Source organism: Malania oleifera, chromosome 10 (assembly GCF_029873635.1).
Source record: "Malania oleifera isolate guangnan ecotype guangnan chromosome 10, ASM2987363v1, whole genome shotgun sequence".
Lineage (NCBI taxonomy): Eukaryota > Viridiplantae > Streptophyta > Magnoliopsida > Santalales > Ximeniaceae > Malania > Malania oleifera.
This window is the reverse complement of record NC_080426.1, coordinates 64,627,973-64,655,310: the sequence shown is the minus strand read 5'-3', so window position 1 is coordinate 64,655,310 and position 27,338 is coordinate 64,627,973. Positions and strand designations below refer to the sequence as shown.

At 36.5% G+C, this 27,338-nt stretch overlaps 1 protein-coding gene across 2 annotated transcripts in view; it reads left to right on the top strand.

Annotated features, from left to right (window-relative positions):
• LOC131166971 (uncharacterized) overlaps window positions 1–27,107 on the top strand; it is a 33,213-nt gene extending 6,106 nt beyond the window's left edge. For both annotated transcript variants that reach the window (XM_058125670.1, XM_058125669.1), the window contains exons 2-3: window positions 24,971–25,635; window positions 26,282–27,107. In XM_058125670.1, the coding sequence (XP_057981653.1) occupies window positions 25,031–25,635; window positions 26,282–26,963 (1,287 nt within the window). In that variant the 5' untranslated portion in view covers window positions 24,971–25,030 and the 3' untranslated portion in view covers window positions 26,964–27,107. The remainder of the gene's footprint in view (window positions 1–24,970; window positions 25,636–26,281) is intronic.
• Window positions 27,108–27,338: the final 231 nt, after the last annotated feature.

Below are 27,338 nucleotides of genomic sequence, written 5' to 3'. Positions count from 1 at the left end.
AATACTATAATGGAGTTCATTGAAATTGAAGTATGGAAGGCAAATCAATCAACTGTGATCGCAACCAAGAATTTCCAAGAACAGTATGATCAATGCAAGGAACAATGGAAGTGAAGAAGATGATTCAAGTCATTGTTCGGACTGCAATCCAAGACAGGTTCGTGTTGCCTACACAGGATCTTCCAGTGGTTGAAATTGTCATGGCAAACATATTCAATGGTTCAAGAGAAAGTATAATTATATTAACCCCATCACTGCTGCCAGCTAGGAGGACTTAGTTTCAACTCCAACATTTTTGTTTGCAGCCAAGAATATCAAAAATTGATAAAAGGGATGCATTAACTTGAGTAATTTGGAACTAGAGGACGAGTTTTCTTGAGCCAGCAGAGAATGAGGCAATTGGGGAGAAAGAAGCAAAAAGAAGGGCAAATTTATCAGCCAAAAGATTTGATTTTGCGGGTTGATGGTGGAGGATTGACTTGGAGTGTCAATTGAATGTTGTGTTCAAATACCTTTCACAGCACTGTAGCATGATATTACTGTTCCCGAGCACTATAGCTCTCCTTTTCAAGAGGGTATTTTTGAGATATTGTTATTCTATTATGGGTCCTTTATTAAGGGTATTGTTGGGGCTTATTTCTCAATTATTTCTTGTGTTTATTTTACAGCAGTTCCTAGTTGTCTGCATCCAACTCATTAATTGAGCAGTCCAACTAGTTCTTAAGAGAAACACATTTCACACACTCAGACTTGGACAACCTCATTAGCATGGTCTTAATTTTCGTTGAAATTTTTGGTTTCTGACACCTTTGAAATCGAGATGGCAGTCAATTTTCGCTTTGCATAATTTCCATTGAAATCTCAACAAATCATTTGAAATTTATCGAAATATCAAAACTTTAGTGAAACTTGTTAAAATTTTAACTATACAATGAAATTTCCTCGGAATTGAAATGAGAAATTTAGGAGTGAATTGAAATTTCTCTCTTAATTTATTTTATTTATTTTTATTGAAACAAAAGATTATTACAAGTGCTTTTGAAATTATATGAAAAAATAAACTTATAGCAACATTTTATTTAACCATTCATGTCTAAATCATCATTATTTGTATAATATATAATATTTAAATGATTTATGAATTTCATTTGTGTTAACTGAATATGTTTAATGTACATTATCTTACAAATATGTTTGATACACATACTAACTGTCTATTTACCATTTCTAAAGTTTCACAAATAATTCCATGTTGTACTACTGATTTCCTTTATTTTTTCAAATCGAAATCAAAATTGAAATTTGGAGTTGAAATCGAAATTTAAGACCTTGCTCATTAGGATCCTCATTCCTATCCGAGCTCTCAATCTCATGCAAATTAATAGTCTCCTTAACTTTGACATCTTCCAAATCATCCAATTCAACTTTTTAGCGTCTTCTTAGGATGCTGCGACTTCTACATTATCTTAAAACCTTCCCACCAAAAGTTACTCCAAGTCTTCTTCAACCACATTCTCAAAGAAAAAATAATGCCCCATGTTATCTTTTACTCAAGTCTTACATAATAGGGAAGTGACCTCATGTGGGTCTAAAGTGCACTTGATAAGAGAGGTAAAGGCATCCTCCCAATTCCCTTGTTTCTTAATGGATACCCTAACCAAAGAACTCCCATGTGGGTTGAGAAAGCACTTGTTTCTTAATGTTCTCGTCTAATTCCACTTTTCTGCACTTGTTGATTGTCAAATCAAAAGAACTCTCCCTCCAACTGACCAAGGATGAAGGCATTATCAATGGGGTATCTATCAACCCGCAATCTTTAATACATGCATAGAACTTTTCACACTAGAAGTAATAAGCCTAAAATTCCCTTTTTTTTTTAAGGTATAATCTTAGCGAATCTTACTATTCATGATTTGAATCTTACTCGTATCAATTCCACATCAAATCGATTTAAATCTTACTAGAGAACTAAAAACAACTGAATTGTTGTTGAATCTATTGATTCACGCCTTGAATCTAATGAATCTATCTGAATCAATTAATTCACGTGATTTTGAACTTGTCAGATCCAATCAGATCCAGCTATGTTAAACCCTAAAACAACCTTTTTTATTTTTTATTTTTTTTTATTGTTGTTCGTTTTACACAATTGTCTTCCCATCCTTCTCTACATCAATTTTGTGCTTAAAAAGAGGACAAAATTGAATTTTAGGTCTTCTGTTGCCTTGTTTTGCCATTGCGAAGAAGGTTTGATCACTGGTTGGGTAAGGTGGTGTTAAGATTTGAAGGTTGGTTTTATTAGTAGTTTTTTTAATTATTTATCAGCTTTTTTTTTAAAAATAATTTTGCTTTTTAGTTATAGAGAAAATTTGCGTGAAATACTGTTTTTTTTACTACTGATAAACACCAAAAGTTTAGCTTTTAAGTTATTTTTCTCTTGATTCCTTCCCTTAAACAATACAACGTTCATTTAACATGGGCGACATGACTCTTCATAATTTCAAATTGAGTGCAAATTGTGAATCCATTCAATGGCACCTTACTTATCTTGGCCTCCCTTTGGAGGCAATCCAAACTCTAAAGCCATTTGGGATCCAGTCTTGGAAAAGGTGGCTAGGAGAATGGAGGGTTAGAAGAGGGCTTATTTTTCATTTGGGGGTCATGCCACTCTAAAAGCTTCTCTCTTTAATATTTTGATTTATTATCTTTCTTTGTTTAGAGTTCCCTCTAGAGTTGCCAAGTCCTTAGAGAGGTTCATGTGTAATTTACTTTGGCTGAGCCTCGGGGAGGGTAGGCACGACCTTGTTAGCTAGGATTTGGTTTGCAAACCTAAGTCTAAGGGGGGTATGGGTATTGGGAATGTGGTTTTGAAGAACATCTCTCTTATAGGTAATGGCTTTGGGGATTCCCTCCGGAAACTTAATTCCTTCGGTATAAGGTGATAAAAGTGAACTACATAATCAAACGAAATGGGTGGGAGACGAGGCGCAACAACATTACTTCTCACACTTGTCCCTGGAAAATTTGCCTCTCAAGTAGCCACTAAGTTCTTTCCTCTTATTCAGTTCAAAGAAGGTAATGGTAATAAAGTCTATTTTTGGGAAGATTTGTGGGTGGGAGAGACTTCATTGACGTTGAAGTTCCCTCGTCTTTTTAAGCTTTCTTTCCTTTGTAATGTTCCTATTAGTTCTTTCACTTCTTCTGAGGGGTGTCCTTTTTGGGATTTCCATTTTTTGAAGAATCTCAATGAACAACAAGCCATTCAGTTCACTAACCTTACTTCCTTGTTGGACCAGCACATTAATTCTTCTAGTGAGGATGAGAGAGTGTGGAACGGGGTTCTTTAGGCATATTTACTTCTAAATCTTTTCTATCTCATCTTTTGAAAACCCACCAATAGCCCTAACCCTTTTCCTTGGAAACACTTACTTTGGAGGGCTGAGGTTTCGGGGAAGATTTAGGCTTTTGTTTGGATCGTGATCTTGGAAAAGATCAACACACATGATATGCTTCAAAAGAGAAGACCTTATATCGCTTTTAGTCCAAATATGTGCTTCATATGTCATGAAAATAATGAGTTAAGTGCCCATATCTTTGTGCATTTCAAGTTGGCATTGCATCTTTGGAACACTCTTTTCTCTTTGGTAGGGGAAGAATGGGTGGCTCTGGGAAAGGTGAAAGACTTGATTTTGGTTAATTTCAAGGGTTTTGGAAAGAATAGGAATGGCAGAGCTCTTTGGTGTGCGGTGTGTGTTTCCTATTCTTTGGACCATGTGGATTGAGAGGAACGCTAGGATTTTTCAGAAGTTGATCTGCATGCTCATGGCTTTTGTGGGATAAGGCGATTTTCCTTGTCGTGTACCCTGTGGGTTTCCTTAAGGGTCTTTTGCTGATTGACCTTACTAGAGATGGAAGGTAGTGCTCTTGTAATGGAGTTTTGGATCATATTTTGTTTTCTCTTTCTTTGGTATTCTTAGTTGTGTTTTGGTTTTTCCAGCTTTTCTAGTTGATTGAGGAAGACTCCTTGTCCTCCAATCATGTACTTCATTTCTCAGGTTTAATAAATTTGTCTTCTGTTTCTATAAAAAATTATTATTATTATTATTATTAAAATTTAAAATTATTTAACTATATTTGTATATGCATCTAATTTAAAATTGGTTTTGAAAATTTACTGAATCTTATGATTTGATTTTCGATTCCCAAAGTCAAAATTTTGACTAGAATCTTGATTTGACTACTATGAACCTAACAAAGACAAAATCACTCCCTAAAATCCGCTAATGAGAGAAAAAATCATACATGAAAAACAACTCATCCCATAGGGTCACCTAAGGACAAGTCTAGAAGGATAAAAAACTAGCCACCACTTACCCCTTAAATCTCTGATTCTCTAATAAAATTCAAGGCAAATAATCTTGTAAGACAATCAACCCTAGAAGCACAATGAGTATCCTGGTAGAGCTCTCTGAAGGGGGTGATATTCTTAGTCCTTAAGGTGCAAATCCCAAGTACGGTTGACCGTAGCCCCATTCACATAATCAAGCTTATTCTTTTGCAATAAAACAAGGTTAAGAGAAGACCTAACCAAAACTTTACCGACTAACATATGCTTCCTTAGGTCTTCTAAGTCCTAACCCTCAACATTCCTACTGCTAGTTCTCGGATCTTAATAATTTCTACGTTTGTTTTCCCACCTCCACTTTCATCTCCTCCCATTAGTCATTGTTATGCGCCAACTTCTGCAATTCTTTTTTTAATTTTTTCCCCCACTCGTATGTTTAGCTATTTAGGTACTACTGTACCATACACCCTAACATCCTACCCTGGAGGATTGCCCTCTCATTCCCTAATGGGTTGATGAATATATGAATGCCTTCCTTAATTTTCCCCTTTGGAATTCAGATTTAATAAATTTAAAAAAATTCTCTAGAACGCGTAAAATACCTTATTGGTTGTGAATCCCTCCTAGTAATCCTTGTGTGCTCATTCAATTCGTAGGAGAGACAACAACAGGAACAAGAGGAGAATCAGAAATAAGAGTATTTGAGTAATTTCCACAAAAGGACATACTTATAATTGGGCACTAACTTCTGCAATTCTTTTTGAACCTTTCCCTTTTTTCTTGATAAGTCTTAGGAGTACCTGACAACCTAACATCTTGCCCTAGAAGACTAGCTAGCTTAACACCCAATGCCATTTAGGGAGAGCTTGAGGGTCAAAATTGTCTTTCTTGCCCCCTTTAACATAGGCAATTTAATAAATTTAGAGAATTACTCCGGCATGGGTAATTTTTTCCTTTATTGGATGCATAGCCCTCTGAGAAATCTTTGGCATGCTCATTCATAGCAGAGACAATGGAAACAAGAAGAGAATCAAAATAAGAGTATTCTGGTGATTTTCAAAGAAGGAATAATAGCTAAATTCCCCATACCACTCCTGAACCCAAGGATTTGGATTTTCGTACTCCGTCAAACAACTAACATTGACTTGTGGTTACTTGCTAAACACAACTTGTTCTTTAAACCCTCTTCTATTAAACCTGCCTAAACGCCATAAGCCCCCTTGGAATTAGTAATCACTTCATGAAGGATTGAAAGAAAAATACTACCACCTACCAAAGTAGCATAATCTCCACAATCTTCCGTTGCCATTAGTTTATCAATAAAGACCTTTTTCCAAACTACTTCCCAAATCATCCTCCATCTTGTTGGACTGGAAAGAGGTTTAGAGGCTTCAGATTCAAGCTGGTAAGTATTGTCCTTGTTAGGCTATTATTGACTTTTAGAACTCCTCAAAAGAGTGAATAAATTAATGAAGAAATTCTCCATACAGGAATCTTGGCTGAACTCTGCATTGGATCTAGGCTTTGATTATCGACTCATGAAACTAAGACTTTACATGAATGGTTGTAATGAGCTTCTGAACAAGTTTCTTCTAAATAAAGTGACAACCAACTTCAATGTGCTATGTTTGCTCATGGAAGGTCGGGTTGGAGGCAATATGAATAGCACCTTGATTATCACACTTCAACTCCATAGGTTGAGAATGTGGAAAGCCTAGTTCTTTCAACTTGTTCTTCAACCAAACAAGTTCACATATAGTGTGCGCTATAGGCTGAGAACATTGAAAACCTTGTTCTTTCAACATGTTCTTCAACCAAGAAATTCACATGCGGTGCGCGCATAGCCCTATACTCTAACTTAGCACTTGACCTAGCCACCATAGTTTACCGATAAAGATACAATACCCGTTTGTTGATCTTTGGTTGAAAGTTGACCCAACCCAATCTACATCTGTATATCCCTGAATATGAGTGTGAACCCAATCTTGATATAAGACTCCTCTCCTTGGTGCACCTTTGAGATATCTCAAAATGCGAATTACTACACTCCAATGACTTGTTCTCGAGGAATCGAGAAATTGACTTAGAACACTTGTTGGAAAGGATATATGTGGTCGAGTGACTTCGATATAATTCAAATTTCCAACAAGTGTTTGGTATCGACCTGGGTTAGGCAACAAATCATCCATATTTGGCAATTGGCACTAACTTACTATTGAGATCCACGGATGTATGAACAGGTTTGGATCCTAACAACCTCTCTTATCTAAATGATCAATACCATACTTCTTTTGTGACAAGACAGTTCCTGTATGTGATGTTGATACTTCTATACCCAAGAAGTACTTCAACGGTCCCAAGTCCTTAGTTTGAAACTTACCATGTAGGAAAAGCTTTAGGTCCTAGATGCCTCGATCATCATCACCAATGATCACAATGTCATCTACATACACAATAAGCAAAATCCTGCCAGATGGAGTACAATAAAATATAGAGTGATCCAAACACACCGATGGAGGCCAAACTCTAGTACTACAACAATAAAACGGCAAATCATGCTCTTGGAGATTGTTTTAATCCATACAATGATTTCTTAATTCGACATACTAATTATGATTCCCCCTGAGCAACAAACCCAAGCGGTTGCTCCATATATACCTCCTCATGAAGGTCACCATGTAGGAAAGCATTCTTCACATCTAACTGATGTAGAGACCAATGACAAGTGGTGGCTAAAGAAATGAACAAATGTACTTAGGCAAGTTTAGTGATTGGAAAGAATGTGTCTGAATAATAAAAAACAATACACTTGAGTACACCCATTAGCATTAAGGTAGACCTTCAATTGAGCCACAAAACCATAAGGATTGACTTTCACATTGTACAACCAGCGACAACCAACCATAGATTTATTAGGAGGAAGAGATACCAAATCCCAAGTATCATTATAATGTAGTGCATGCATCTCTTCAACCATTGTTATCCTCCACCCAGAGTGGGATAGGGCTTTAGAAATAGATATTGGAAGAGCAACAAAAGACAGAGTACTAACAAAACAGTAATAAGAGGGTGACAAGAAATCATAACAAACAAAATTAGAGGTCGGATGTTGGGTACAAGTGCGTTTACCTTTTCGAACAGCTATAGGAAGATCAACATCATTAGAAATAAGATCATCTGATGAGGAAACTAGAGGCACAGTATTAGAAGATGGAGGAGGCACTTTCCTTTGAGTTGCCGTGTGTATACTTGCAAATTGGGATGATCCAAGAGACAAGAACGACTCAAATTAGATGAAGATGTAAGAGGATTGGGCACAGATAATAGATTTGGATATGGAAGGAAAGGCAGAGGAAGGGACTCATCAAGGTCAGCATAACTCAAGGAATTGGAGTAGTATGGTGTAGATTCAAAAAAGGTGATATTAGCAGAGGCAAATAATCGATGTAAAGTAGGACTATAACATTGATATCCCTTTTGAGTATAGGAATAACCTAGAAAAAATACATTTGATAGCATGAGGAAACTTATCCATTCTTGGACTTAACTGATGGACAAAGGACACATAGCCAAATATACAAGGAGGAAGGGAGAACAAAGGAGCCTTAGGAGAGATAACTGAATATGAGATTTTACCACCAAGGATAGAGGATGACATTTTATTGATGAGGGAACAAGCTGTGAGCACAACATCACTCCAAAAAATTTGAGGTACATTCATTTAAAATAATAGGGTACGAGTGACTTCAAGAATATGTCTATTTTTCCGCTCTGCATCTCCATTTTTTTGTGGAGTGTGGGCACAAGAGGACTGATGGATCATACTAGAGTTAGTCATATAGGTACTGAATTGGGTATGGAAGTACTCCTTAGCATTATCACTATGATTGATCCTATCTGGCATATCAAATTGAGCCATTTTTTGGGAACATAAGGCACAAAATATATCAAACAACTCAGAACGATCTTTCATTAAATATAACCAAGTCATCCTAGAGTAGTCATCAACAAATCTAACAAAATACTGAAATCCCAACTTTGATATGACACGGTGAGGACCCCAAATATCGGAAGGGACTAGTATGAAAGGATTAGCTGCCCATTTGTAGACCTGGGGAGCATAGGGAACACGACGGTGTTTGCAATTGACAAGATTCACACTCAAGATTACACACATAACTCAATTTAGGAACTAGCTGTTTCAACTTGTCCAAGGATGGATGACCAAGGTGACAATAGATTTGAAGTGGTGCAGTTGCGAATGTGCAGGCAATGGGTGGAGAAGGCGACTCAAAGTAGTAAAGTCCACGAGCCTCACGTCCTGTGCCAATTGTCTTTTTCGACTTCAGATCCCAAATAACCACAGAATCAAAAAAGAATGTGATAGAAGAATTTATTGACTTTGTGAGAAGAAAGAGAGATGGAAGGAGTAGGATTTGCTGTTCCTATCCCCTTAACAACAATAGTGGAGCCATCCGCAAGGGTAACTTGAGGTAGATTTTTAGGATTCTAGAGGTTAGAAAAGAAGTTGGTTGCACCTATTATATGGTCAACGGCAGCAGAATCGATAACCTAAGGACTAGTAGGAAGAATACCAGATGACATTCAGATTATAGGATTACCTTTCCAGGCAAAAGTCGCAATGTGATAAGATACTTGTTGAGACGATTGATACTGTAGAAACCTTGAATATTCCTTTATTATAGTCACAATGTGCAGCTCACTCAAACAAGTGACTAATGAGGGCACCATAGTTTTGGGATTTGCAAATTCCCATCTCCACATTCATGAACTCGGACCAATGATCACAAGATTAATTGCTGGAACAATTGGAACAACCACGAACAAGGTGACCCACCATGAACAAGTCACAAATAAATCAGTACAAGGCTGCCACAGCACCAAGAAACTCAGACGCAGCCCCAAGAAAGAAACACACAGCGCTGGAACTATTGGAGAGGTGAACCACAGAAACTACCATGGACAAATCACCAACAAACTTATATAACACTGCCACAGCCTTACAAAAAACAGCTTATGAACACTGTCACTGCTCCAAGAGAGTCAGAAATGGCTGTTACTAACACCGAACAACAACTAGCATATTACCACGAGTTCATGGTCACAACAAAGATTGGATCTTTGAGCAAAACACATGCCCAACAGCTTGATATTTGGTATATGGAAGGAATTAGAACATTGAATCAAAAAACACAGCAAATCTTACTGTTTCAAACCCAATAAACTCAATAACCATTGACATGGTTTGAAATCGTGGTTGCGGGTAATGTCACATAACGGTCGCGGGACGCGGGAGACGCGAGTGTTACGTAACGGGAAGCAAGTGTAATGGTCGTGAATTTTTTTCACACATGCACAACCATGCCAAAATCGAAAAATAAGCATGAAGTCCATTAATACATGATTTTTAATGAATTTTGAAGGCTTTCATTCAACCTACAAATGCTTTTTAATAGGCATTATGATTTTTATATTAATTTTAGTGCACTGTTTACAAAAAAAAAAACAGATTTTTTTATAGTTTACATTACTTTAATGAGTAAAAAGATGTAGAAATGTAATTAAAATGAAGAATCAATTAATTAAAGGCATAAAGTTACTAAAAATGAGTCAATTGGCTCAATACTCGATATACACATTACACATACATGAATTTAAAAAGTGATTGGTATCAAATATCAATAAATAGTTGAAAATTCATGGATATAATATTACAAATTTATAACATAACACATGTCACCACCAAAAAGAATGATGTGGAGGATCTTCATAATTTGCATCTGTATCTCGAGATTGGGATTGGAAATTATTTCCCCATCCTTATGGAAATACATAGCTGAATAAACCCAAGTTTGCCTCATTTTGTTGTTGCTCTTGAAAATGTATTGGTGGTGAAAATCCAGTTGATATATAAGATGCATAATCTCCTCTTTGACCATATGCTGAATAATGTCCATAAGTTGGGGTTGGGGTTGGCTCTGGGTAGTTTGTAGAAGAAGACTCTCTAGATCCTGAGATTCCTGATCCACTAGGATAAAAACGTGAGTCACGAGATGCATAATGTGGATATGTTGGATGAGATCCATATGATTGTGATGATGAACCATCTAAACCAAAGTCGCCAAAACTACGAACCACACCATATGAATCTTCAGTAGAATCATTAGGGTCACCACGAGCACTCCTTCTCCTAGGTTGTGAAGATTGGTTCCCTGGAGGAATACACAAGTCATAATTTTCAAGTGTATCATGTAGTCCATAACGATTAGAAGGATATATATCCCTTAAAAATGATGTCCCTGTGTCATCCATAATCATATTCTACACCGCTGCCACCGCCGCCGCCACACCACTACCCCCCCAACCCCAACTCCAGCATCACTATTACCATCATCACCAATTGGTGGGTTCAAACCAAGATTGTCATCACTTTGTGTACGTTTAGGGCTTGAGCTTGAATCATCATGCACATTTATTGGTGGTTGATCACCTCCTTCAGCAGTACCACTAACTTTTTCATTTAACCAATTTGAATTGTCCTGACCGTCGAGTAATGGTGTCTCTCTCTCCTCTAACCATTGACTCAAAGGATCATCTTCTTCGAAAATGTAGTCCAAATTGATAAGATTGAAACCATCTTCAATTTCTTGTTGCCTTCTTCTCATTGTATGTCTTAACTTTAACCTCATTTTGTAATGTATGAAAACAAGTTTTTGTAGTCTCATGTACTTTAATATATTTCTTGTTTTTGTATGAATGAGGCTAAAGGTGCTCTAATTACGCTCACAGTTCGAAGCTGATGTGGTTTGGCTAAGAACTCTGATTACTATTCTTTGGAGCTCAGGAGCACACAGGCTGCATGAATAATTAAAGAGAGTTTTATGTCAGTATAGCGTATTTTTCAAAAGTCAAATTTGAACATAAAGAGAGAAAATAGAGTCATTCCTCCATTGTTTAGCTATATTTACCAGGATTTGTTTGTTTAAATATAATTAATTAATTAGATGTATTAATAATTATTCTAGAAAGTATTACAGAATATTAGAACAATTCATTATTCAATTTAATGGAACCAATACTTACATGATTAATAGCTCGAATTTGAGTATCTATATCGGGTACCAACTTAGTTATCACTTTTTTAACCCCATCCATGACTTCTCTAGCAACTTCAGGAGAGGGTGGGGCACCATAAAGATATTGTAGGTTCAAAAAATATCCTAAAATTAAATTTAGAAACATATTAATCAATAGTTTTTTAATGCAACTATGCATAATTTAAAAATTAAAATAATAAGAAATTGTATTTGATTTACACTTGCCAACAGCGTGCAAATCTTGGTGCAATTGAAAACTCCACCGGTTGTCAATAATTTTCCAATAGTCTTTGTAGAACCGGCAATCTTTTTGAATGGCCAACTTCGCCCTATCAAATGCCTCGTATATGAAACCCATGGTTGGTTTTTCATCACCATCAACCAACTTAAGAACTTTCACTAAGTGTTCCTGCACTTATATTATATTGGAGGCCTTTTCCCAAAACTCTTTGCCTAAGATGATTTTCTTCGAATCATATTATGATTTTGTCATCCCAAACCTTGAGTTTTTCCAAGCATCAGATGTAAACATTTCCTTTAATGTTTGTTTATGCTTAACAATAGTTTCCAAAGCAATGAAGTTGGTGCCAAATCGAGTGATGGCAGGGCGAAGTAACTCTCTATTATATGTGAATTTCTTCATGAAATTCACTGTCCATTTGTAGTTGTAAATAAAAGAAGTTATTGTTCTTGCATCGTCTAAGACCTTCTTCATGTTACTTTTCTTACCAATATCTTCAAGAATAAGATCTATGCAATGAGTTGCACATGCTGTCCAATAGAGATTAAGCCTTTTCTACATTAATAATTTCCTCTCGCCTTTATTGTAGCTTCATTATCAGTTACTACCTGGACAACATTCTCCTCAATTTCTTCAACCACCTCATCCATTAATATGAAATGAAATTATATAGATTCAATAATTACTACTATTTAATTAAAAGCATACAAGTTCATAATACTATTTGCATATACAATTAAAATTAGAAAATTACCTGAAATAATAATCAATTGTTCTTCTTGGCACATCAGATGCATCAACTGACTTATGAAACACGGTGCCTCTATCGCAATAAACTAAAAAGTTTATAATGTATTTTCTAGTTGGTCCTAACTAACCATCACACATAAGGGTTACACCTCTCTCCTTCCAAATTCTAGCAAAAGAAGATATATAATTTTTCATTTCTTGATACTCTTGCTCCGAATAAATTTCAGATACCTCATAGGGTGATGGGTCCTTCACCCCCTTTCTAACCTCTGCAGCAATATCAAGCATAGACTGCATAAATGGAGAGTCAGCTACATTCGCTGGAACCCGATTATAAATTAGGAATTTTCTAACTGCTTTTCCTAATTTACTTCTTAAACTTTTCAGTAACTTGGTGTTGATTTTTGGTTATTTTGCACTCTTGCTTCTTTCTAAAATAAGATCCATTGCCTTTAGTCTAGCTTCAGGGGCATCAGGATTGATCCATTGTCGTCCACTACCTCTAGCTTCTCGACCACTATAAGATCGAGCTCCTGCTCTATTGAAACCACTAGTAGCACCACTGCCAAAGCCACCTCCCTCATCATAAATATTACCCCCTCCAGTTGTTCTTGCTCGAAATCTTTGTCTCTCTTCCCATTGTTGCTGTGATCGTATGCTTTCTTATCGAGCAAACCTCATACTTTCTTCTTCCGAGTCTTCTTCATTGCTCAAAATCTCCTCTGATTTGGGCTTCTGTTTCATCTTGCCTTTTTTGTTTATTTATTTTCTTCTCAGCATACTGTTGTAGATGTTTCATCATTTGTTCTCTTACTTGGGTGGTCACATTTCAGCATCTAGCTGCTTGACCCTTTTTATGTGCCAAAGTGTTGTTTCAAGCGTGTAATGCCTCCTTTAATTATCTTCCTACACAACCTAAACATAATAACATATCTGTTACCATCCACCGCAGTACTAAAATGTCATGCAATGGCTAGGTAAGTTCTCATTTCCTTTCTCACGTAGCATCTTGATAGACTTGATTTGATAATTTCTACACAAAACACAGAAAAAATACTAAGTTATGGGATTATAGCCTTTATAAAAAAAAAAAATGACAGGTATAATATAATTTTAAATACTTATTACGAAAAATAAAATATAATATTTGATTAAAAATAATAAGTAATGTTTATTTAAAATATTTAAATAAATAAAATTATAAAATATTAGATATTTTATTTATTAGTAAAATAAGAGTGTTTATGCATATATTTAAGGAATGTGTTCTCTTGTTGCAAGGATTTCAATAAATACATATCTTTAAAGTGTGTAAATAATTACAAAAAATATATATTCCTTTATCTTTAAAAAGATATTTTCATTATTTTTTATAACTTGATTTTATTTTCATTTATAACTATAAGAAATTGACATTGCAATTTTAAAGGTGAAAAAGACTTTTCCTCTACTTTCATATACATCACTAATAGAGATCCATCCATACAATAAAATTGACTATTTAACTTTTTAAGCATTTTCTCAGTATATGGATTAAAATAATTTTTTTCTAGAAATTCTAGTAGTAAAAATCAGAATTATTAATGTATTAACTATTAAGTTAAAATTTTGTTTATTATCAATTTTTACTTTATTTGATAACTAAACACAAAAAATAGATCATGTAAAGATTTTTTTTTACCTAATTTCAAATTTAAGGTCAAAATGATGTTTTAAAACTTAAAAAATATTAAGAAAAAAGAAATATGTGATGGAACTAGATTTTCATAATTACTTTTCAAAAAAATAAGACAATTAAAATATTCATAAATTAATAAAAATTTATTTTACATATGATTATTATTGATTTCTAATTTTTTACTCTATTAAATTACTTTTTTTTTTTAAATTCAATTTAACATACATGATACAAGTTACAATTACAACAAAATAGAATTTTTTTAAAAAGAAAAATATAATGAAAAGTTTAAGTGGGCAATGGGTGTTGACTCTTAAACTTATCTCATACGTGCGCTGGAGAGTGGAGAAGTTGAGAATGGAGTGTCGAGCTGAGAGTCTGAGACTAAGAGAGGAGCCTCAAAGGAGTCGAAGCACGAACGGCCAACTCCGAAGCCGAAATCGAAGGGCAGGCCACTGGCGAGTGGCGACGACTGACGGAGGGAGCTTCTGAAGGGCTATCGGCGACTTGCAGAGGCGGCGGAGCTGCTGCAGGGCTGTTGCTGGTGACTCACGAAGCTGTTGCAAGTCTGCAAGGCTGCAAATGCGACCGCTTGAGGGCGTAGATGAGTAGATCTGATCTCACTCTTAGGCTTCAAAGTGAAGTCTTCTTATTTAGCTTCGTCCAACGAAAGTTCAAGGTACAATTTTTATTTTCCTCTTTGAATGTTAGATTGAATGGCAGATCTGCCAAGGATGGGTGGTTGGGAGAGGGGAAAGCAGCAGAAAGCCTGTCTTTGGGGATTCAGGGATACTGGCAAGCTGTCGGCCAGTGTAACGGATCGTTATGAATTGTAACGTTGGGTAACGGCTGTTACAGACCGTTACGGCAATGTAACGGCTGTTACAGCTGTGAATTTTTCCTGCTCTGCAATATCGGCCCGTATCGGTTTCGGGGACTTTAATTTCCGTTACGTAATAGCCGTTATTTAAAACCATGACCATTGATAAACAGCTTCATGAAGCATCAAACAACTATTCCTTGGGTGCCGCACATGAGCAATTAAAAAAGGTGATATCTTTGGACAAAAAACATCACGAAAAAACTCCAGTACATGTTAATAGAGGGATTGGATCACTGCTGGATGATTTCAGGTAAAAAACATGCCTGAAAGTAGCTTCACGTGCCGGCGCATGGGGTCGGCCCTGGCAGCCTTCCACTGGCGCGTGAGGGCGCATGGAGCACTTTCGGGAGATGGGATTTCAGTAGGGGGCAGATCGGCAGTGTCTGGGTGACTATGGTGTTGTTTTTGCAAAATCTATAGTAGATTTTTGGTGTTCTTGAACTGGCAGTGTCGCGTAGAAAATTTCCAGCAACTGATTTGACTTTTGGTTGCTGCTGGCTGTTTTCTAGGGTTATAGTGTTGCTGGAAATTCTTCTATGATGGTAGACATGCAGCGGATTTTGGGTTTTAGGCTTCGGTTTTGATGGTGGCAATAACAATTAGGGTTTAGGTTTCAAAATCTTGCTCTAATACCATATTGAATAATTGGGTGAAATGGAAGACCTAAACTCAATGAATCAATCTAATTTTCTATTTGATTTGGATATAGGATGGCTAGTTGGCTGAAATCTTTCATGGTTGTGCCAATGCTCTGTTAATTTTGAAATGATCTGTACATTGAGAACTCGTTTTGTTGTGGAGAACAGTTCCATTTTCCATGTTTAGTTTTCAAGAATCATGTTTAGCTTATTTTTTTAGTTTTTCAAGATTTGTATTAAGAAGTTTTGAAAATAAAGGACATGTTTAGTTGCGGAAAATAATTTACTTTTTTGGTTTCTAAATTTTCAATGCCTTGTTTTAGTTGTGGAAAATAGTTTTCATTTTATATTTTAGTTTTCTAAAAAATTATTTAAAAATTAGTTAATTTTTCATTTTTACAACATTTGTATGAAATAAATTACCACAACAATAAACAGTTTAGGCACTCTATGTTTGTGGAAATAGTTTTATATTTCATTTCTTATTTTTCAAATAATTACAAAAATGTCACCTTTTTTGTTTTCCATTATCCCAAATTTATATAGAAAAATTGGAAAACATCTTTTCATTTTTTTTTTCTAGATGTCTAACTTTGTGTATGGGAGCATGGAATTCAGATATTAGACTTTAATTTATGTGAATTATTTATAGAATTCTAAATTCACACAAAAATGAATTCAAGTCCTTAAATTCATGATTCCATATATTACCTTATATCAATTTTGGAAAATTGAAAAAAAAAATTTTTTTTTTGGTGATTATTGTGAAATCTAAAAATAAAAAGTGAAAAATTATTTTGCACATTTAAACAAACTCTTTATTTTCTACCTTTTTAATACGAATCTTGAAGAATTGAATAATAAGCTAAAATTTTTATAATTCTTTGGAAAACTAAAAATTGGAAAATGGAAAATGTTTTCGAAAACTAAATTACAAAATCAAACTTTGTTTTCGAATTTTCCAGAGATTATGTAAGAAAACAGATCTAGAAAACAATAGAATTTTCTCTAACTTTCCTATATGAATTAGAAAATTTGGAAACAAGGTGGCATTTTTCATAATTATAAGAAACATTGGAAATGGAAAGCAAAACTATTTTCCGCAAGTGAATAGTGCCAAAATTTTTATTTTTTTTTCCAGTTTTTTTTTAAATACAAATGTTGCAAAACTGAAGAAGCTGAATGTAATTCTTTGAAAAACTAGAAGGGGAAAATGAAAACTGTTTTCCACAACTAATGTGCTTGGCTTTTCACAACTATCTCACATTAGAGTTGAGATTCAATTTAGGCCTTTATAAAATTGAATCCCACTAAGTTTATTACCCTGTAATTCCAGCCATGAGAGCCTCTGAAAAACATTCCTGCACTGTCCATCCTTCCCAACTCCATTATTGCCCGACTCTAGCATTGTTGGTCAACTCCCACGATCGCATTGACCTTATCTGCTAAAATAGCGCTCTCATTAATGTCCTTTCCGCTTTGTGAAGCACCAGCCACCAATGCTTCGAAGGCCTGATAGGTTGCCTGCCAGTTTGACTTCCATAACCCATGGAACACGAGTGGACTGGCAGCCCTCTGAATCTCTAAAATTCTCTGAGCATACAAATCTACCCTCTTATTCTACAGCTGAAGATAGGAAGAAAGGTCCTGTTACCCTCAAGTTTCCACTCCAAGCTCTTTTCTCCCTTCTTGCATGTTCCCAACCAAAACATTCTCAGATGTTCTTGAACCTATCTGTGTTCATCCTCATCTAGAATCATAAACGAATGCCCCACAGTAGTTTGTAATATGTGTTGGCATTACCTGGCTGATCAATGTTGGGAGCTTTCCAATCAGCTTAAAAACTTTAACATGATGCATTCCTGTAGCCCTTCTTTCTATTATCCCCAAAATCCTTCTTAGACATTGTTTCTTTTGGGCAAGCTTTAATTGACAACTTTGTGCTCATTTACCATCTGGTGCTAACATTTTTGCAATACAAGTTGTCTGACGTAAAGCTTGTACTTTTAATACAATGAACTGAAACTTTTTTTAAGGCGAATTATCACAGAATTTTCAAATGGTGAGGAAGACTGTGGTGGAAATTGTGGGCAAATAGCGTAAGACAACTGATTGACTGATGAAAATGCTTTAATGGTTCTTTGACCCCCTGTTCAAAATTGTGTTGATTTGCTTGGGGCTGTGCAGAACAGGTATTAGGATTTAGGCCTTGGTAAGGACGGTAATGTGGTATCCTGTTACTCTTGTAATTCTGACATTAACCTCTTCTTTTTGATTCCTTGTTTTTATTCTCTTATTTGCAAGTTGACTGTGAATGGATTTTTAGGAACTGTGGGAAATTATATCTGGCACAGGCATTTTGCCTTCTCTTGAGGTTGCTAATTAGACAAAGAAATCCTTCAAGAGATTCCCATAGCTATTGCCTAAAGTGAAGCTACAAAAACAGATCTATCTCATTATAGATAGGAAGATGTTGGCTTATCTTTGAAAGTCCTCTTCTACAATGTCTGAAAAAGTAGCAGACAAGGTACAACTCCACAAAATTCTTTCATGCTTGTCATGTACTGCTTGTGGGGCCACTAAGCATGGAAAAGAGTGTTTACCAAAGCTGTCTAGCAACCAGATGATGAAGAAAAGAATGGTCATTTGTCTCATGAAACACAAAGCACATCATTATCTATACTTATGCCCCAAGAGTTGAAGTTTGAGCATAGTGATGGGTCGAGTTGTTTGGGAATCTAGATTTAAAGATTTGGGTGTTTTGACTTCTAGAGCATGATTTGGGTGTGTGTGCCAATAAGATTGACTGGATTCCATGGTCTTTTAGTTTGTTGTTCAATATTGTTTTACTTCTATCTACTGTTCCAATAGTCCTAGCTTAAGGAGGTTCTTCTAAGAGGAGCTTTAGTTGATTATGGGTCATGCTCTCCAAATTAGAATTTTCGGGGAGGGGGTTTGGTTTTAGCAATTTGGTTCCTAGGAAGAATTGGGATTCTAGGATTACTTCCCAAATGAGAAGATTTGGTAATTTTCTAGTTTGACCTAAGAGGTGTTCATTGGATTGGTTTTTATTTTTTTATTTTTATCATTGTTTTTTTTGTCCTCTAGTCCAGCCCTATTATGTAGGTGACTAGGTCTCATTGCTTTTATGTTTATGAATAGGTGGTTGTTGATTTGATCAAGGCTTCACTGGGCAGGTAGGTTGTAGGGGGGTGGGAGGGGAAGAGAGGTCCTTCTTGAGTGTCATCCAGGCTCTGGCCAAAGGCTGGGATTAATATGAGATAAGTCATCACCATCCAGGGACCTGGGGGAGTCCATGGCCTCCTGTGAAGTTGCTCTCTGTGGCTGCATGCAATGCTTTCCTGAATCTGTGTGGGTTCCGGGCTTGTTCATGACGGGGTCCCAAAGGGCATTGCAGTTTTGGGGGCTGGACCAGGGTTGGGCCTTGATAGCTGTTTGGGGGCTAAAGGAGTTAGGGTGCATGGGGAATTCAATAGAGGAGGCCTGAGAGGAGAGAAAGGTGCAAAGAGGTTTCCTGGGTTGCTTTAACAAGAAGGCAGATCAAGGCCCACCCGGAGGTCAGTGGAACTGTTAAAAAGAGGTTTCAAAAAATGTATCTTTTTTGGGTAGGGACCAGCTGTCTCCAAAGAAAGAGCCTTGCTTCATGACACGTGTGAAGGAGCGCGTGTCATCACTCGTCATCTCCAAGTGAATGGTCTGGAATTTCCACAAGGTGCAAGTGTGACTGTGTACAAGATTGAGGAATCTGCTCAAGGAGTGGCTGCATTGGTGGCAGGAGCAATCTTCCTTTGAGGGATTCAGCATCTTTGATCTTTCAAGATGTGGAGATAACTAAATCGTTAGAGCAGCAGTCGAGGTTACTGAGGTTCTCTGCTGAAGAAAGGATCGTGGTTATTTCTCTTCAAGCTAGGAGCATTGTGACGTCACAAAAAATTCTGTGCTTGTAGAGATTTTCACCACCCCTTGGAGTTGAATCCCTTCAGAAAGGTGATGCTCCTCTAACTATTGCTTTTGAGCTGGAGTGTTAGGGTTCCCCTTATTGAGAAATTTTGTTACAAGCCCAGGAATACTCCCAAGAGCTGGGAAACCAGTTCACCTCCGCTTTTGAGGAAGATGGAAATCTTCCTCTCCCTTTGATATTTGATGATTCTGGGGAGGAAAACTTGTTTTCCATTGAGCACCAGGTCAAACGACTTGCTTCCCATGGCCGCTGTTCTTCTTGCATTGCCTTGCATGAGGGTGAGCAAATATTATGACAATGGGTCAATAGCTGCTTGCCATCAGCGCAAGTGTGTGCGGGAGTTGGAAAGGGGGGGGGGGGGGGGGGGTTGTACAAGCTGCTGATAATCAAACTCTCGATTTGTTGATGGGTAAAATTTTTAAAAGATTTGTAGCTCTTATATTGAGCAAACACTGAAAGATCCCTGTTACTCTGCGTAAGAAGGATAGTGAAGGACAATAGGAGAATAAGAAATCAGGTGATGCACCTGAAAATGAGAGTGAGTTTGATATAGGTTTTCCTCGCATGGTGGTCTAGTACTGGATGAGGTTATTGAACAATTTGGATTTGTTGTGATACTGTTTACTAGGTGAAATTTCAAATGTTGCCACATTTGCTTGAAGGTTCAGTGGTTGCTCATATTTTTGAAGATTATGGACTAGGTAAAGAGCCATAGGTTAGTGAACAGTGTAGGGATGGAACTTTGTCACCCATGGAGTAGATTAATTAGAACGATTTAGAAGCTCAACAACTTTTGGACAAGATGTACTTGTGGTTGTCTGGGTTTGGAGGAAAAGAAGTTCAATTGGGTGGCTGTAAAAGAAAGGGGAAAAAGGCCAGTGGGAATTAGCAAATCTGCATTATTCTATCAATTACGAAGGACAGGGTTTAAAAAGGGAGCTTTCTCAGTTAGATTTTTTTAGTTTTTTTCTTATGTCTTTCTTTGTTAGTTTTTCCCCCTCTTTTGAAGATTTCGTCTTCAATTGCATGATTTTAATCGTGGAAGCATATTTTTTTTCTGTTTATGCGTGTGCTGGTGTTGATTCTTCATACATTTTTTTTTTCTAGAAGTGAATAAAAAAATCAATTGCATGATTTTATTGGTGGAAACATTTTCTCCTAGATTTTAATATCTTTATTCTCTATGAGTTTCATAGAGGATTTTGAGCTAGTAGGTTCAATTCCCATGCAAAAAGTGATGAGCAGACAACTTGGATTTGAGTCACCCAAGTGCAAACCCATCCTATGCCGGAAAACATTTATGTGTTTTAGTTAGTATTTTAATTTTATTGTTACTAGTTTATGTTGAATTATCATTCCCATGTTTCTCTCAGCTTAAGCCTTCCAAATATGCTTAGGCATCGAACATTGGTACAAGCTGCTGATAATCAAACTCCTTCTGATTTGTTGATGAGTAAAATTTTTAAAAGATTTGTAGCTCTTATATTGAGCAAACACTGAAAGATCCCTGTTACTCTGCATAAGAAGGATAGTGAAGGACAATAGGAGAATAAGAAATGGGGTGATGCACCTGAAAATGAGAGTGAGTTTGATATTGGTTTTCCTGCATGGTGGTCTAGTACTGGATGAGGTTATTGAACAATTTAGATTTGTTGTGATTCTGATTTACTAGGTGAAATTTCAAATGTTGCCACTTTTGCTTGAAGGTTCAGTGGTTGCTCATATTTTTGAAGAGTATGGACTAGGTAAAGAGCCATAGGTTAGTGAACAGTATAGGGATGGAGCTTTGTCACCCGTGGAGTAGATTAATTAGAACGATTTAGGAGCTCTGCAACTTTTGGACAAGATGTACTTGTGGTTGTATGGGTTTGGAGGAAAAGAAGTTCGATTGGGTGGCGGTAAAAGAAAGGGGAAAAAGGCCTGTGGGAATTAGCAAATCTGCATTATTCTATCAATTACGAAGGAAATGGTTTAAAAAGGGAGCTTTCTCAGTTAGATTTTTCTAGATTTTTTCGAAGGAAATGGTTTAAAAAGGGAGCTTTCTCAGTTAGATCTTTCTAGATTTTTTCTCATGTCTTTCTTTTGTTAGTTTTTTCCCCTCTTTTGAAGATTTCGTCTTCAATTGCATGATATTAATTATGGAAGCATATTTTTTTTCTGCTTTATGCGTGTGCTGGTGTTAATTCTTCATACATTTCTTTTCTTTTTTTTTGGCTAGAAGTGAATGAAAAAATTCAATTGCATGATTTTATTGGTGGAAACATTTTCTCCTAGATTTTAATATCTTTATTCTCTATGAGTTTCATAGAGGATTTTGAGCTAGTAAGTTCAATTCCCATGCAAAAGGTGATGAGCAGACAACTTGGATTTGAGTCACCCAAGTGCAAACCCATCCTATGCCGGAAAACATTTGTGTGTTTTAGTTAATATTTTAATTTTATTGTTACTAGTTTATCTTGAATTATTATTTCCGTGTTTTTCTCAGCTTAAGCCTTCCAAATATGCTTCGGCATCAAACAATGGTACAAGCTGCTGATAATCAAACTCCTTCTGATTTGTTGATGAGTAAAATTTTTAAAAGATTTGAAGCCCTTATATTGAGCAAACACTGAACGATCCCTGTTACTCTGCGTAAGAAGGATAGTGAAGGACGTAGGAGAATAAGAAATGGGGTGATGCACCTGAAAATGAGAGTGAGTTTGATATTGGTTTTCCTCGCATGGTGGTCTAGTACTGGATGAGGTTATTGAACAATTTAGATTTGTTGTGATTCTGATTTACTAGGTGAAATTTCTCATGTTGCCACTTTTGCTTGAAGGTTTAGTGGTTGCTCATATTTTTGAAGAGTATTGACTAGGTAAAGAGCCATAGGTTAGTGAACAGTGTAGGGATGGAGCTTTGTCACCTGTGGAGTAGATTAATTAGAACGATTTAGAAGCTCTGCAACTTTTGGACAATGTACTTGTGGTTGTATGGGTTTGGAGGAAAAGAAGTTTGATTGGGTGGCGGTAAAAGAAAGGGGAAAAGGGCCCGTGGGAATTAGCAAATCTGCATTATTCTATCAATTACGAAGGAAATGGTTTAAAAAGGGAGCTTTCTCAGTTAGATTTTTCTAGTTTTTTTCTCATGTCTTTCTTTTGTTAGTTTTTTCCCCTCCTTTGAAGATTTTGTCTTCAATTGCATGATTTTAATTGTGGAAGCATATTTTTTTCTGTTTATGCGTGTGCTGGTGTTGATTCTTCATACATTTTTTTTTTTTTTGCTAGAAGTGAATGAAAAAAATCAATTGCATGATTTTATTGGTGGAAACATTTTCTCCTAGATTTTAATATCTTTGTTCTCTATGAGTTTCATAGAGGATTTTGAGCTAGTAGGTTCAATTCCCATGCAAAAGGTGATGAGCAGACAACTTGGATTTGAGTCACCCAAGTGCAAACCGAACCTATGCCAGAAAACATTTGTGTGTTTTAGTTAATATTTTAATTTTATTGTTACTAGTTTATCTTGAATTATTATTCCCATGTTTTTCTCAGCTTAAGCCTTCCAAATATGCTTAGGCGTCGAACATTGGTTCAAGTTTTTTCCTTTTGATTTTATTCCGATTTAGGTTTAGTTGTTGTCGAATCATGGTTTTTGTAATTGTTTGTTTTTTATTATTATTGTTCTATCTGTTGGATTGCTTATCTCAGCCTTTCACAGGTTTTAGTGTCAAATCTAGATCCAATGATGATATATGTGATTAATATATCTAAAAATGCTGTTTGTATTGTTCATTTGTTTGTGTAAAACTACATGCTTAATGTTTATGTGATTAGTATTTGTTGCTGATGTTGGAGTTGTTTGATAGTCAAATAAAATATAACACCCAGCACACAAGGGTCTCAGGCCATTGGGGGTCTGAGGAGGGTAAGATGTACGCATTCTTTCCTCCATGCTCGGAGAGACTCCTTGATTTGGAGATGTGTTAGTTGAGTATTTAGTTTAAATTTATGTTGGATTTTCTGTCATTAAAGGGTTTCAAATGTTCTGTTTCCTTGTTTTGGTGGTGTATTAATTGAGTATTTAATTTAAATTTATGTTGGATTTGTTGTTATTAAAGGGTTAAAAATGTTAAAATTTTGAGGCATAGAAAAATATGGAAATTTTGATTTTGATTTTTTTTAAAATGGTGCAAAACATGAATTTTTTAATTGAACTCTAGAAACTGTTAATAGACAAAATAATGCTATATTTAGAGCTAAAATATTACAAATAAGATACATCAATGACAAATATGCTGTGAATTAGGTGGATTAACTACATAAAATATTGGTTCTTTTGTAAATAGTACTAATTTTGGCATAAAAGGTTTTTGCCTGAAATTTTAGAATTCTTCGAGTCATCATGCTTATTGTCCTTGTTTCTTTATTTTGAACAAAAAGAAGATATATTAAGATAAATATTTCAATTTAGATTTAAATCTCAAATTTTTGGAAATTTCAATGGAAATTTTGTAAGACATTCAATTTCAGGGTGGTGGAAAGTGGAACTTTTGAAAAATTTGACACGACTGTGGAGATTTTTAAGACCATGGTTCCTCCACTCTGAATTGAATGACCTAATCTAGAGTTCTAACACTTGATATATTCAATTTAGGAATGGTGGCTGTTATTGACCCTAATTAACTTGAAAGGCCATCCTAACCTTTTTACCCCAAATATTCAGAAAAATGAAAACTAATTTTCAATGAAAAGAAATCCCTTCTTGTATTCTACTTATTCTTGGGCATTTGTTAGGAGAATTTGATTCACATGCAGGTACCAAACCATGTGCTAATTTGGGACATGTATTCTACTTATTCTTGGGCATTTGGGAAAATTTGTTTGGAACTTTTGGGGAGCCGTGTGCTAATCCTTCTTCTATGGAGCTTGTGTCTTCATCATTTTAGATGGTTTGGTATGTGCAAAGGAGCGAAAAGTTCTTTGCTATGATTAGGTGTATGGTTGGAGCACTTTGATGGAGTATTCTTAGCTTCGCTTCAGCTTCCACAAATGGCTTTGTTAGGAGAATTTGATTCACATGCAGGTGGGACCGTGGGACTGGAGAGCCTTGCTTCATCAGTTTGGTTTTCTTTTTCCGTATTTCAGTTTTCTGGCTCTTTTTTCTTGGGGAACTCCTAATCCTTCTTGTTGTATCTTCTCTTTATGCTATTGACATATTTCTTTGTTTATCTTAAAATATAGACATAATTCTAGCAATACGTAAAATCAATGTCCATAACCTGCGAATTTTGTTACTCTGTTGATGCAAGAATTCTTGCCATAACTTGTGTTCCTTATCTGTACTGATGTGACAGGGTTCTTTAGTTGTTGAAGATTGGATATTTTAAATCAATGAGGAAAGACTGTTGACTACAATGGATCCTCAGGCTTTTATCAGATTGTCGATAGGTTCACTGGGGCTGAGAATTCCTGGAGCAGCATTGAATGCTGCTAAATCAGGAATTTCTGCATTCCCTACATTTTTATGTGAGATCCGTCTACGGGGTTTTCCTGTGCAGACAACATCAGTTCCGTTACTATCTTCTCCTGAAGCGCTGCCAGATTCCCAAAACATTGCCTCGAGCTTTTATCTCGAAGAATCAGATCTGAAAGCATTGCTGGCACCTGGATGTTTCTATGCTTCTCATGCATGTCTGGAGATTTCTGTTTTCACAGGGAGGAAAGGGTCTCATTGTGGTGTCGGCATCAAAAGACAGCAGATAGGGATATTTAAGTTAGAGGTAGGTCCTGAATGGGGTGAAGGAAAGCCAATTATCCTTTTTAATGGGTGGATAGGCATTGGAAAGAACAGGCAGGACAGCGGAAAGCCAGGAGCAGAGCTTCATTTGAGAGTAAAACTTGATCCTGACCCAAGATATATTTTCCAGTTTGAAGATGTCACCACACTCAGTCCTCAAATAGTTCAACTTCAAGGCACCATTAAGCAGCCGATTTTCAGTTGCAAGTTTAGTCGGGACAGGTGATATAGATAATATGATGCCCTCTGCATTACTTTGGTATGAAGGAATGGAATGGAATGGAATCAAATTTGTATCTTCATGTTTGCAAGTTGATTCAATTTTTTATTTGGTTCCATTCTATTCCCTTCTATTTCACAAACCATGAGTGACTTTAGTATTTTAGGATAGCTTCACTAAGTAACAAAAAGGAAGTAGAGATTGGTGTGTATATCTGTTGGTATACGTCTCTCTGTTGGCATAGATTTTGATTACATTAAGAGCCAGTTAGGCAGCTTTTGTTGATCCCGCGTGTGCATAGACTTGAGGGCAAAAAGCAACACAGAAATCTTTAGCATGGCCACCAGAAAAAAAAAAAAAAAAGGAAAAAAGAAAAGAAATGAAATATAAATTGATGATGAGTAGTCATAAAGAGTATATTAATCTTAGAACAGCCAGTCAAATGTTTTTCTCATTGAATTTCTAGTTTAACTTTTTCTCCCCAGTTTCTTGGCTTTGAGCTGTCCTTTTCCTTGCCATAGATTCTTAAGGTGTCAAAAGTTTCATAATTAGTTTTCTTGTCTAAAAATTTGTGCCAGGATCTAATAGAGCATGCTGCAACCCTTTCATTAATTAGTGTCCTTGTAATTCTCCGTTATAAATTGACAGGGTTTCCCAGGTGGACCCACTGAGCACATATTGGTCAACTTCTACAGATAGTTCTGACCAAGAGACAGAGAGAAGAGAGAGGAAAGGATGGAAGGTGAAGATACATGACCTCTCCGGCTCAGCTGTTGCAGCAGCCTTCATAACGACCCCATTTGTGGCATCAACAGGTTGTGACTGGGTTGCCAGGTCCAACCCAGGAGCTTGGTTGATTGTTCGTCCTGATGCTTGCAGGCCTGAGAGTTGGCAGCCATGGGGAAAGCTCGAGGCATGGCGTGAGCGTGGTGGTAAAGACACTGTTTGCTGCCGCTTTAACCTTCTGTCTGAGGAACGGGAGGGAGGAGAGCTTCTCATGTCCGAGATATTTATTAATGCGGAGAAGGGTGGGGAGTTTTTCATAGACACTGAAAGACAAATTCGAGCAGCAGCCACTCCTATACCGAGCCCTCAAAGCAGTGGAGACTTCTCAGCATTAAGCCCAGTTGGGGTGGGGTTTGTTATGAGCTGTAGGGTGCAAGGGGAAGGGAAGAGCAGCAAGCCACTTGTGCAATTGGCCATGCGACATGTAACTTGCGTGGAGGATGCTGCAATCTTCATGGCACTTGCTGCAGCTGTTGATCTCAGCATTGAAGCATGCAGGCCTTTCCATAGAAAGTTCAGGAGAGGAACTCGCCATTCATTTTGAGAGCAAAAATAGGTGATTATTTCCACTAACAGAGGAATTGCTCGGTTTCATTATCTCTTCGTCTGATAGTTGTTACATTTGGCATGTACAGGCCCTTGTTGACACATATCCTTCTCTTAAATATATAATCTCACTCTACCCACATGACATGGATTTGTGTGGCCTTGCGTGCGATGATTGTTTGTTTTGTACTTCGTAGGACATACTTTTGGCAGGTTTGGAAGCATTATTAGCCTCTTTTGTGCGTCTGGTTTACTGGTCTTGCTGAAAGGTCTAGCCTAAATATCAACACTGGGATTAGGTACATGGATTTTGAATTTTGGATTTATTTAAATTTTAGGTTAAACATAGTAAAAAATTATATTTAGTTTTTAT